Here is a 13196-nt window from a genome sequence, read left to right on the forward strand (position 1 = left end):
TGAGATGTTTGGTCATGTCTTCCCTGTGGCTCATTGAGGAAGTGTTAATAAGGAAGTGTCATAGAGTAGTGTTTACAAGCGCTATGGTAACTTTGATTCTTTTGATTTTCCTTAGATGTGTAAGTAGTAAGGATTTGTATTTGCGTAAATATTATTGGTGCCATTTATTGTTTTTGATTCAAATTCATGTAAATATTGTTTCCTTGGTTTATGATCGCTTCCTTTCCTAATTCCTTCCCGAGGTTCACTCAAGGTAATTTGGATACAAAAGGCAGCTAGAAGTTGTCGGTGTGGGATGTTGTTGGTGAACACATGGCATACTGTTTGAAATAAATCCAACACACATTTTATTTTATTGTCATGCTTCTCTATTAAACATTGAGACACAACTGGTGTCTCAAAGGTGTCTCGGACCTGCAGAAACTGTGAGAATGTCCAAAGTACTTACATATAGCTAACTGCTTACTACTGAATTAAAATATGTTATGCCAGCAAAATCACAGCAATTAAGTGTCTTTAAGTGTCTCAAGGCACTTGCTCGTAAAAGGTCTAATTCTGTTTAAGGCAGATTAGCCACAAGATGGAGCTCTTTCAAAAGTTTTCTCTTTCACATAATATGCAACGTCTCATATGGTCTGCAACCCTTCGGTTTTCTGAACGCATGCAGGGAAAACCAATAAAATAAATATACGTGACAGAGAACTGTAACTCCTTAGTTGACACTGTCTGCCTGACTGTTGGACTCAGTGATCATTGCTAATCTTACATGAAGATATCTTCAAAAAGCTGAGAATAATCGTAACCAGAAAGTGCCCAAAGCATAAGCAAACTTAGGGTCTGCAGGTCTGCAGAGGGTTCTTAGAAAGGCCCAAATTCTTACAGAGTTCAGATTTATAAACATAAAATTGTTGTTCTCACTTTGAAGAAATGAGCGCACGCTTATTTGAAGTTTTACAAATAATAGAAAAAAATATATATAAATGATTTGATATGTAAAAGAGCTTAAAAATACTGGATAATGGCCCTGGGTTTGAATTGTTTGCCTGTTCTCCTCATGCATCCCTGGGTTTTCTCTTGGTACACCAACCTCAACTCCAAAAACATGCATAGTGGGCTAACTAATCTCTTTAATTTTCCCATAGGTGTGAGTGTGTGCATGCATGATTGTTTGTGGTGTCTCTCAGTGTTTTACTGCGATTGACTTCCAATCTGTCCAAGGTCCACTCTGCCTCTTAACCATTGATCTCTGGAGAAAAGTTTTTCGCTAATAGTTGCCGTTATATAACCTAAAAGCTAACAACTATTTTGTCCATTTAGGATTGTGTCACTTAATGCAGAAGCTTGTCACTTAAATAGCTTTGCAGTGCAGTGTTTCATGCATAGGGTGGAGGACAGAGTTCAGGAGTGTTGTTAGTTTGGCTACAGTTCTCCAGTGACACACCAACTGCACTGCGTCGAGGGCACATCCCTGCATAGATATTCCCTTCCTGATCAGCTTATCCAGTTGTTTCCGCTCAGCTGTTGATAAGAAGCTGCTCCAGCAGACCACGGAATAAATTACTGACGCCACAGCAGAAACGAAAGGTCTTCAGCAGCACTCATTTAAAAAAAAAAGAAAAGAAAAAAAGCCATTTAGAGATAAACTTTCCACTACATTTAAATCCTTGTAGAGAAAAGAAAAATCACACTTATATCAATTACAGAAAACCATCCAGATTCTGAAGAAGAAAAACATTTTGTAAGTTTTGATATGTTTTGATCACACCCTTCCAGAAAGCTCCACCATCTTATCTTTCAGAACATTTTCCCTAAGGTCTCAGCGATCATCAGTTTGCTTTGTCAACTGTGAGATTGGTCTGATTGATTTCAGTTCATAAATGAATGAATGAATGAATGAATGAACATACTTTATTAATCTTATAGAGAGAAAGAAAGATGTCTTAGGCTGCAGCCCTTCAACCAGAGGGGAAGTGCCACCCTTCAGCATGATCCTATTCATTTTTTAAGCTTATACTTTAGCTTGGCTTATTACTACAGGCTAGTAAAATTTAACTTGTATGAAAAATATTGCCGTTACAGAGTGGCCCAGCCAGACTTCAGACTTGAATCCAATAGAGAAGCTATCGAGGTAGCTCAAGATTGGCAAGGAGGCTTTCCAGCTTTTGTAACTTAAAATTTATTGTAAATAGCAAATATAAATCATCGATATGTCAGTGGAATTAAGTCAATTAAGTCAAACCCCTGAAACTTTAAGTAGGGTTGTCATGTCTTTAAATATGTGTCCATATGTATTTCAGAGATGTAAAAAAATAAAATAAAATAAAATAAAACTAAACAACTAAAATCAAATTTGATTTAGTTAAGTTTTTCATTTAGTGCTTCATCTACCAAAAGATGTATGAAAATTGTACTTCAAAGAATATTGATACACTTTGCGCTGATTGGCTGTGCGTCTAAGATGACGCAGAGCGGACTCATTGAATATTCAAAAAGAGCGTCTCTGCCCTGCCGCCGCATTAAAGTCGGATAGCGGACCATGGGGAGAAAAGGAAAAGTTTTAATACTGAGATGTTAGCGCAATGACTTTTTAGCAACAGTCATATGGGACGAGGCTCCCCGGCGTGAGGAGGGCAGGGTGATTTACAGGAAGAAGCGACACCGACTGCCGGGGCAGGGTGAACGGGACAGCGAGAAAACTTGGGAGAGTTGAGACGAGTGCAACAGTCAGCGGTGGAAAATCCAGCTTGCGCCTATTGATTTGAAAGATGAGCTTGCTGTCTGCCATAGATACGAGCGCCTCCGTGTACCAGCCCGCGCAGCTTCTCAACTGGGTCTATCTCTCCCTGCAAGACCCCCACCAGACCAGCGCCTTTGACGCGTTCAGACCCGAACCCAACTCTTCCCACACGGATCTCAGCTTCAGCAAGACTCCCGCAGCAGCGGACCTGAGCTCTTCCCTGAACTCCAACTATCTCAACAACTTTTTCCAGCTGCAGCGCAATGAGGTGAAACATGCTCCGCAACACACACACACACGCACCCCCCCCCCCCCCCCCACACACACACACACACACAGATCTGAGCCTGTTTGAGATCATGTCAGCTGAGCTGTGTGGGCAGCAAAATGTTCCAGGGGGTTTCTAGCAGGACGGCTACGCAGAACAACATGCACTTTTTTTTTAGGTACTGTTTGGTGGACAGCTGTAGAATATGCCTTTAAACAGTATTCGCTATTAAAACATAATGTTTATATTTATTTACAGGGCCGGTCCTATTGTCTTTTGGGCCGTACTAAACACCGTCAGTCACTGGAGCTCCACTATTGTCACCCATGTTTATATTAGTTTGGTTATTATTCTGTAATAATAACCATATAAACCCCAGAGCTATTTCGTAGTCGTTAACCTATTCAACATAAAATATTCTACTCAGTAAAAATTTTCTACAGTTTGACTACATTATTTTACATATAGATGCCTATATTAAACACCCCAAAAGCCTTTGTAAACCTGACCTGTGCTTGTACTCTCTAGGACCCCCCAACTGGTTTTGGAGCAGCTGCTTTGATTTTGGGCCCTTCCAAATATCACAGCTCGATTATTGTCATCTTTATATGCATAGTCCCTTATTTATGCATTATGCATCTAAGATCATCATTATTGTTGTTATTGTACAACAATAGAAATAACTATGTGTCAATTGTGTGGCCATTCCTATGCTGTCTGTTGCCCACTCTTGGGACCAATACTTAGTTTTTTCTATGCCTTAAGTTGATTATTTTCATTTTATAAGACAGTTATTTCATTAAACTTAATGCAAGGAAAAAAAAATATATTACTCTAAAAGTGGATCCCTCTTCATCCACAGAAAGAAATCTGGTAAAATTATGAAAACTTTGAGATGTTCAAATCATAACATGAAGAATTTTTTTTTCATTCAAGCACACAAACTTAATTTACCCTTCTTTCCCCATTGTCAGTGAATAATCCCTTAAAAGAGTCTATTTTCTACATGTCAACATGTTTCAATTAAGGGTGAATTAGTAAATATTGAGTTAAAATATGCATTGCTGGATATATTTCCTTAGCTGCAGATGAAAATAGAGCTCCTCTCTGTCTGGAGAGAACCGGTCCACTGCTGGGGTCTGCTGTCTCTCCCTCCTTCAAATAGACCAGGTTGTGCAAACAAAAATCTGTACTTGTTTACATATTGTCTATTTTTGTAGCTCTGTGTAATTTTAGGGACAAATATGCTTATAATGTGTACCGGGTGCTAATCTGATACTCCAGACCACAGTGTGCAAAAAACAGCACCCAGGCAGGCAACCGCACCCCTAAACCTCAGCCCTGTAAACACACATGTGTACATGCAGCACCCCATTAAAAAACAATTACATACTGAACATGCTAGTGCAAAAATATACAGCTATAAGTGTTAATTACACATCAGTTTAGTTTACCTGAGGTCAAGGTTTGGACACACCAGTCCCGGATGGAGGATGAATGCACCAAGTGGACCTAGCGTACTTTAAGAGCTTTTCAACTCATTTAACATGAAAAGTCTTCAGGAAACTGCATTTTCACATTGCATGTCACATGCAGTTGCTTAATTCTTTTCAACCCATATGGTTTTGAAGTATTTTGAAACTGTGAGAACACACAGAGTCTGTAAACGGTTTAAAAGGTGGGGTCATTTTCAATTTAATGCACAGATCAAGCCAAGTGAAATAACCCACTGCAGACTGGCAATGGATGAGATGAGTAATGCTCAATGCTATTGTTTTCGCAGTCTAATTGGAGCGAGATTGGAATATATTGTTCCAAGACGCATGCCATAGAAAAAAAATCTGCTGTCAGTTTAGATTTAATATAAGCTAGTTTTTGGGGATAATATTTAAATGAAACTTTTTAACCTTTCTCAACATTTTGTGCAAGTCTAAATTATCCTACACATCAGTTAAATCCACTAGACGGCTCCATCCTGCTTTAAACATATCAGTGTTTGATTAACTTCCCCACATCACATTGTGACAACTCATCCTTTGGATCTGTTTAAACAGCCGCAGATGTGCTGGACTTGTTCAGATCTCTTCAAGCACTTGCTTGAAGAGAGACGGTTCAGAGGTTTTTAAGCGAGGTTCCATTTAAAGGTTATAAGCAGTTAATGCCTAGCCGTGAGTAGATAACTCTCAGGATGTCTTCATTTAGTTTAAGTCAAAATGAGCAGAACCCAGAGGTTGAAGATAACAGCCAGAGGAGACGGATTTGACTTCATCAGTCTTAAATCAATTCCAGTCACCAGAATGCCATGGCGGGTTTATCTGAATGCCGTGATGCGAATCATGAAGCCATTGTCAAGTGTTCAGTGGGTTGTTGTTTACACAGAGACCAAAGGTTATTTACACAGAAAATAAAGTTAGAGGGAGATGAGGCACCAAAGATCTTCTTGCATGAAACAAGTAATGAACATGTTAAGCTTTTGAGATGAGGAGTCTGCGATTTCACAACTTCATTTGGTTTGGTTCTCTTTCTCAATACACAACTGACGAGACCACCTTGGAAATGTTATGCAGTTACAACATCTGCTTGTTTGTGGCGATATCACAAGAAGCTGTCCAGTATGGCAAGCCATTAGTACATTTAATCGAAACCTATTTCTGATTCCTATTTGAACTATAGATAACTGAAATGAGAGTATCTCCTGGTACATGTTAAGACTGAGCTTTCACATTACTAATTCTAGGCAGGACGGATATGTGGATAGGTGCAACTGCGAGCCCAATACCCATGGAAAGTGTGAAGTTATTTGACCTCGGGAGAATCAGGTTCGATATGAGAGAAATATTGATTATAGATAGAAATCAGGTCCAATTCTGCAACAGTGCAGAAAATAAAATGGAAAAAGAGCTGGGGTTACACAGACAGTGAGGACATAAAGTTTTCAGATCACACAAACGTGTGCTTTGTGTGTCTGCTCTATCTTCTCAAAGCTACAGTTGCAACAGATGCGTGCTAAAACTGAGCTGGGTTCTGCTAGTGGTCTCTTGCTAAAAGGGAGATTTTTCCTTTCCAGTGTTTCCGCATGCTTGCTTGGGACAGGGGATTGCTGCAAAGTTAAGAAATTGATTCAATTTACTGTCCATCTAGCTATATGGTTGTTCATTAGATGGTAAACCTTTTTACCAACTTGTGTAATAAACTGAGCCTGATTGCATTTTCTCATTAGTAGGATGAAGTTGGAATAATATTATTGGATTTTAATCTGTTCATATAGTATGAGTGAAATGGAATATATTTATATTCATAAATGAGATCCCTTTATTTTGTAAAGCTCCTTAACATGAATTCTCTTATAAATTGGCACTAGATAATTACAGTAAACGAACTTGAACTGAACAGAGCATTTAAATGTACATCACATGTATTAGCAATTTCACTTTCCTGTTGCACTTTCACTGTAAGAAAAGCAGACCGAGGTTCACTCCCAATTAAACTGCGACCCATGCTTTCAGATGAACCAGCTCTTACTTGAACCACAAGTAAGAGCTTTCACACTGACCCAACAGAAGCGATCCAAGGAGTCAAACTCTAGTCTGTTTAAAGCAAACCAGTCCAATCAGAGAGAAGGTGAGAAAGTGCTCTTATAGATTTGCACTCTAAAAACTCAAAATAAGATCATCTTAGTCTGGATTATTCAAGAGACTCGAGTTTCAGCTCTGGCAGAAACGCTCATTTCCTACCATAGAAGGGTGCGTTTGATTTATTAACCATGGACAGGTTCTCTGAAACTGAACTCTGTATTAAATAACTTTGGGTCATTTAAAAACAAAATAAATGTACATCATTTATTGAAAAAAAAAACAACATTAACCGGTGTTTATTTTTGCTAGTTTTCTTTTCTCGCAAATGCATATGAATATTTGTAGTGGGGTAAATGTTATATCCTACTTTCAAAATGATTCACAACAGATAACAGCATTTATTTAGATGTTAAATTGAATGTCTCAAACTAGATTTATGTGTAGAATGAGAAGAATTTAAACTCAGGATTTAGAGCAGCTTTGTGTTTCAGTGAGACTAGATGGGATGCCTCCAATAGGAGAGTCTTAATTTCACTCATTAGAGACCTGGGACTTGACTTGGAAAAAACTATTTAACTAGTGTTAATAAATCCTGGTCTAAGGAGTGTGTCAAACTGTCTGCAGAGCTGCTGGTGCAAGAAGAAGATCGGCTGGTCGGGAAAGTACAACATTCACATTGAATCCCGCTGAATTAAATTAATCTGGGGATAATAAGGACATTTGTTTGCATGATTACTGAGCCAAATAATGTGATTTGTATAGTTAAGCTGTGTTCCTGTACAGTGATAATCTGTGTAAATTCAAATTAAAGTAGCTCAAACACTTAATTATGTTTATTTCAGTTTATTAATATAGCACCACTTCAAAGTAAATATTACCTGAAGGTACTTCACAGAAAAAAAAAAAATCAATTACTTTCATTGACTTCAGATGTGATGCTTATAGAATTGTAATGTCGCGGTGCGGCACTTGCTCTTGGCAGTGCAAACCAAACCAGTTCTTCCAGAACCAGTAAAGGTTCTGAAACGGCTCTGCTGGAAAACCCGCACAAGAGGTTTAACTCCTTGTAGCTGTTTTACAGAACCTCATTGAAAAGATTCTGAACTCTCCCTCTGAATGGCAGAGTGCTTCCTCCTTATCTTTACCCCTTGTAGCCACTCACTCAGACACACAAATACACAAAATAAACAAACTCTCCCCCTCCATTAGCGGAGGTGTGTGAAATCTCTTTCTCTTGTGTAAGCAGATAACAGTTTGGAGCCAAACAAAGGGGGGGAAATGTGACACATCATAAACAGAGCAAAGTTTCCCAATTTGTGTGATTGTTAAAATAATTTCACAATCCTCTCCAAATTTTTTCAAGTTACAGACGGCAGAGAATCGAAGCGGCTCCTGGCAGCAGAGAAGAAAACACATGGCAGATGGAAAACTCTAAGAAACTAAAGAGCTGTAACGCTTGATTTACAAAGGCTGCATGTAATAAATGAACATGAGTCTTAAGGCTGGAGCTGTTTAGCAAGATAATCTTACAGCCTCCAGATAAAGATTTGGCTTTCAGTCGTGGCAAAGCTGCCAAGGCTAACGTTTCTTTGCTTTGCAACATTAAACGCCAACAGTAACATTTCAAGCCAGACATAAACCTGAGTCTCAAAACTTACGGAGTGGCTGGGAGTCATAAGAAATAGTGAAAGTGTGGCTTTCACTCTGTTTGCACTTACGACTTGTGCATCAGATTATTTGTTATAAGTGAAGTTAAACTGCTCAGATTTAAGGCAGATGTCAAGCAAGATTATCTATTGCTACGTTCCCTCAAGGTTAATGAGACGGCTTTGTGAAATATGAATGCTTGCTCTAAAACAGGCCTAATTTCACCGAGAAGCGGGTCGCTGTCTTGTGTTGTGTATTGCAATTTAACTGGGGAAGACAGGGATGGAGAGGAAAGGAGCTGCTTTCCCTGTTTTTAATATTCAGAGGGCATCCTCTATGAATTCACTGGGCCTGGTTGCATGCAAGGCTGTGTTCTGTCGCCGACAACAAACCGACAGAGGCTAGTTTACCGCCAAGAGCGTGTGGTGACATTGCTGATGGCTGATGACTCTATGGCTGGCCATAGAGAGCATGTCTCTCATCTTGTTTACAGTGAGTCATCCGTCGTAAAGCCCTGTCTTTCTCCGTGGCCATGCTCAGTACTTTTCCAGTTCATAAGCACAGCTGGGCTCATCGCCAGATGTTCTGAATTAAATAAGAGAAATGGTCTTGGAGGCCTCACATGTTTTTCTCGCAGCAGAAAATAGAACCGTTAAATATGTCGTGAAAATCTGTTGGAGGAAAACAAAGACGGCACGTTGTGTAAAAGCACTGTGTTGAATCGGAGTCTTGTCTGTTCCTGTTTCGTAGGCCTTAAACAACAACGTGTATAAGAATGTATCTCCCTATGGCTCGCTGAACAACATCGTGGACGGACTCAACTCCCTTACGGACCATTTCTCAGACCTTTCCCTTTCTTCAGAGCCGAGGAAACCCAACAAAAGACCCCCACCCAACTACCTGTGCCACCTCTGCTTCAACAAGGGCCATTACATCAAGGACTGCCCTCAGGTGAGACACACATGTACTCTGGTCTTCTAATGAAACTAATATTATAAATATAGCAATGGATTTATCAATTGGAGGATATAGTTTTACAGAACCTACTTAGTAATATTACAGCTTGCATTGAAAAGTTAAGCATTCATATTTTGCCTTTCTACTATGTAATGTATAGTATTGACACTCCTTGAACTTTATCACATTCAAGGATGTTAGAAACACACATTTCTATTTTTTATTTTAGTGAGATTTTATTTAATAGACCAACACACAAAGAGGTACATAATTGCTGAATGAAAGGAAAAGGATGCATGGTTTTCAAAGTCAATTTGCAAGTAAAATCAGAAATTGTGCTGAGCATCTGCCCCACGCCCCTGAGCCAGCAGGTTTTAGGGTTATACACCTACCAGCCTGAGCCTTTTTCTTGACACACATAAGGTGAACCTCCAGTCCAGTTGCAGCCACCAACTGGCTTTTATGTCTGGATTTAGCTACATCCATTTTCCTATACCCTCCTTGCTTAATATTTGTCCTATAACCACTACCATGCTAGTGCTAAACTATAAACAGGGATTCTTGTAGTTTCTTTTTTTTTTGTCAGCAGTGACTTTCTTCTTGCCCCTTCTCTTTTAAAGCCAGATATTTGACGTACACAATTTGTGTTCGTCCTTAACAGACTCTCCCACCTGAACTGTGGATCACTGCAGCTCCTCCAGAGTTAACATTCTGGCACTGCAATATATCTGATTAATGCTTTCCTCTCCTCACCAAGCCTGTCAGATTAGTTGGACCAACATATCTTTGTAGGGTTGCAGTTTTGTAGTCTTTTCTTTTTAGGGTGATTGGTTGAGCTGTGCTCCATGAGAAATTTTTGCTTGATGTATTACTTTATTACATAACCCTGCTTTAGACTATAACACCACCTCGGACCTGCCTGCTGTGTGCCTTTGTCTTTATGATTGTAGTTGTTCTCTAGTCTTCTCCAACCAACCTCTGATGCCTTCACAGTCTTTTATCGATAAACGATGTTAACCTTTTCACAATTGGAATGCAATACATCGAGGTTTGTGGTTGTAACATGGCAAAAATGGGAAAAAGTCCAAGGGGTGTGAATACATTTGTAAAGCGCTGCCAGCCAATGATCTTGCTTCAGTCTGCTCCTGCCTTTCTCTCCCTCTCTGTTTCTCTTGCTCTTGTTGGACCTGGGCTGACCTACTTGTTGAACAGGCTGGCCTCTGTCCCCTCCAGTCATGTGTGTGCGCGTCTGTACGTACACTTGTGTGCATCTTCACAGCAAAACACTCACTCTGACTAAAAAGATGTTTAACAGCCAATAATTTGTTGAGATATTTTCATTTTTTTTCCAGATAAGAAGTTGTTGCATCATTAATTGTTTGTATATTTAAGAATCAAAGACCATGATCAGTCACTCAGGGATCCATCTTATCTTTAATGCACTTAAAGATAACCAATATAGAGTTACATTATCCACTCTTCCGGTTTTGTGCAAACTTTGCCTTTTAGGATAACTAATGATTTCCCTCTGTTTTTATTTATTTATTTATTTATTTTTTTGCTAACTCACAATCTGAACTTGTGTTAACCTTTATCTAAAGAATCTTGAGTTTTAAGCTTCTGATTTACTATTTGCTGAAGCTAATAAGACAAGGTCTTTGTTTCTGTTAAATGGTCCCGGGCAATGCAAGATTCACATATTTAAAAGTTCTAACATCAACTGGAAAGAAACAAAGCAATGACCCAGTCACATAACGATCTACTGCATAAGCTACACAATATTCACACGTCACAGGAAAAAGACCTCCAGGTCAAGTTGCTGCCGGCTGCTGTTGGCAGGATGAAGGAAGCATCCTGACACATGAGGATATGAGGACACACAAAGTTCAGAAAGGGAAAATCACTACGACAGGCCGAAATTAAAAAATCTTATAGTCTTTTATGCTTTGTGCTGGAAGATGGGATGAAATTTAGTCCCTTACAACTGTAGAAACCATGGATTGGTGCTTATTTTTCATTTCTGGTGTGAGTTGTTTTTTTGCACTTTGCATCAGATTTAGTTTGATAAATGAGTCACATAAACAGTGTTTGAATGATTGCTAGTTGAATGATTGAGTAAATTCTCTAACCTGAGCTTCAGCTTCTGTAATGCATTGATATTTTAGAAAAAGAGTAACTTTCTGAAGGATTTTACTTTTTTCCCCTCCATAGATTGATACCTTCCATCAATCTATTAAGGACAATACTTAGCTCTCTAATCAGTGGTGACTGTTTCAGCCACTTATTACTAGGGGTGCATAATATATTGCTAATTTATCACCATTGCAATTTGAAAATGTCTTTGTTATGACAACTTGACATTAACCAGGAAATCATTACTGTTTAAACTTTACCTTTAATAACATAAAGTTACCTAATTTTTAAAGTGCAATCAGTAATACTTTTATAACAAATTTATATCAGTAATGATTTCTTGGTTAATGTCAAGATGTCATAACAAAGACATTTTGAATAATGTCAGCTTTGTATTAAAAGTGTCATAATTTACCGAATGACGCTTTATGACAACAGTCATAAATATTCATGAAGGCTTATTCATGTTCATGACAGGTGTTTATGACAGTGTCATGTCAGTCTTATTCAACCCCCTTCAAATAAAGTGTTACCCAATTTTCATATTGCAAGGAACCACTTGGATTGTAATAAATATTATCTAATTAAATGCCATGACTCTAAAGCAGACCAACATCAAAAAATGTCATTTTGACATATGACTTACATATGTAAGTCATATGTAAGTGGTATTCCAAAAACATCGCATGTTTTTATTATTTGCAATAAATCATAGAAACATATAAAAACATATAAAAACACATTTTTGAAATATATGCAATGTGTGTATTATAAAAACATACATGTATTATAAAACATGTATGCACAGTATTATAAAAATGTTGCATGTTTTTATAAGACTATGCAGCCCTACTCATTAGGCAATTTTGAGAAACAAAGTCACGAATTATAATCTGTAGCTCACCACTTAGTATGCAACTACATTGACAAGAAAACTAGACAGATGCTAGCTTTGTAAAAAGCTATAAGTGCAGTACATAACTCTTATGTGTGCTTGAGCAGGTACTGTGTAGCAGCTGGGTTGTCAGTGTGTAATAAAGTCCCTCATTGAAGGCAAACTTCATAGTTGGGACTGAAACCTGAATATGATCTAATTTCATAAAGGGAACAGCATGTCAGCAATGTTTAAATGGAGATGTATTTTCTTTGTTTTTTGACTCAAGCGCCTGCTAATCTTTGTTGGTTCAATTCCTCCCTTTTTGCCTCCTCTCCTTTGTCTTCTCTCTCTAGTTGAGTTACAGTTCAGCCCAGGCCTCCTAAATTACGTTTCTATGAAATAGTAATGAGGAGCACATGTGAGATTAAAATGTTTTGACTTGTTTTGTGACATGTGATGACTGGTCTCAGGCGGTCTGTAAAAGACCTGTGTGCCGAAAAAATTTTTTTTCCTGGACAGCTCAGAGCTTAGTGTGTGGGAATTAGATCATCTAATAAAAACTCTAATGGGAATTTCAGGTTTTATATCATGCAACATGTAACTTTTACCTTTGTTTTTCCTTGAAGTAAATCTTCACCTTTGACTATTAATGAAATTAAAGGGAGAAGGTGTACTCTAAGCCATCTTTAGTATTTTCCTGATAAATAAATCAGTCTTATTGTCCATCAGATGTCAGATGGATGAATTATTGTTTTGTCTTTACCAGACAATTAGAAATTACATGGATTTAATTAAGCCACAATAAATACACAAACCGCTAAATGCAAAGAATAATAATAATGCAAATTTTACAATTATATCAGATGAGAAGAGAAAGCATTGAGAAGGAATTGAAATGTTGAAAATATTCTTTAAACTTATTAAAGATTATAGAGTTTACTAGTTTTCATTAGATTAAATAAAGGTGCTCAGGATCTGATTTTAGAAATAGAACATAAATAG

The 13196-nt window shown here is 38.1% G+C and overlaps 1 protein-coding gene across 1 annotated transcript in view; it reads left to right on the plus strand.

Annotated features, from left to right (window-relative positions):
- The first annotated feature begins 919 nt into the window (after window positions 1-919).
- Window positions 920-13196, plus strand: part of zcchc24 (zinc finger, CCHC domain containing 24) — a 49835-nt gene continuing 37558 nt past the window's right edge. Inside the window, exons 1-2 of the mRNA XM_014987274.2 lie at window positions 920-3005; window positions 8978-9178. Coding sequence (XP_014842760.1) covers window positions 2766-3005; window positions 8978-9178 — 441 coding nt within the window. The 5' untranslated portion in view covers window positions 920-2765. The remainder of the gene's footprint in view (window positions 3006-8977; window positions 9179-13196) is intronic.

Source organism: Poecilia mexicana, unplaced genomic scaffold, assembly GCF_051168715.1.
Source record: "Poecilia mexicana isolate PSO_F unplaced genomic scaffold, ASM5116871v1 scaffold_15, whole genome shotgun sequence".
Classification (NCBI taxonomy): Eukaryota; Metazoa; Chordata; class Actinopteri; order Cyprinodontiformes; family Poeciliidae; genus Poecilia; species Poecilia mexicana.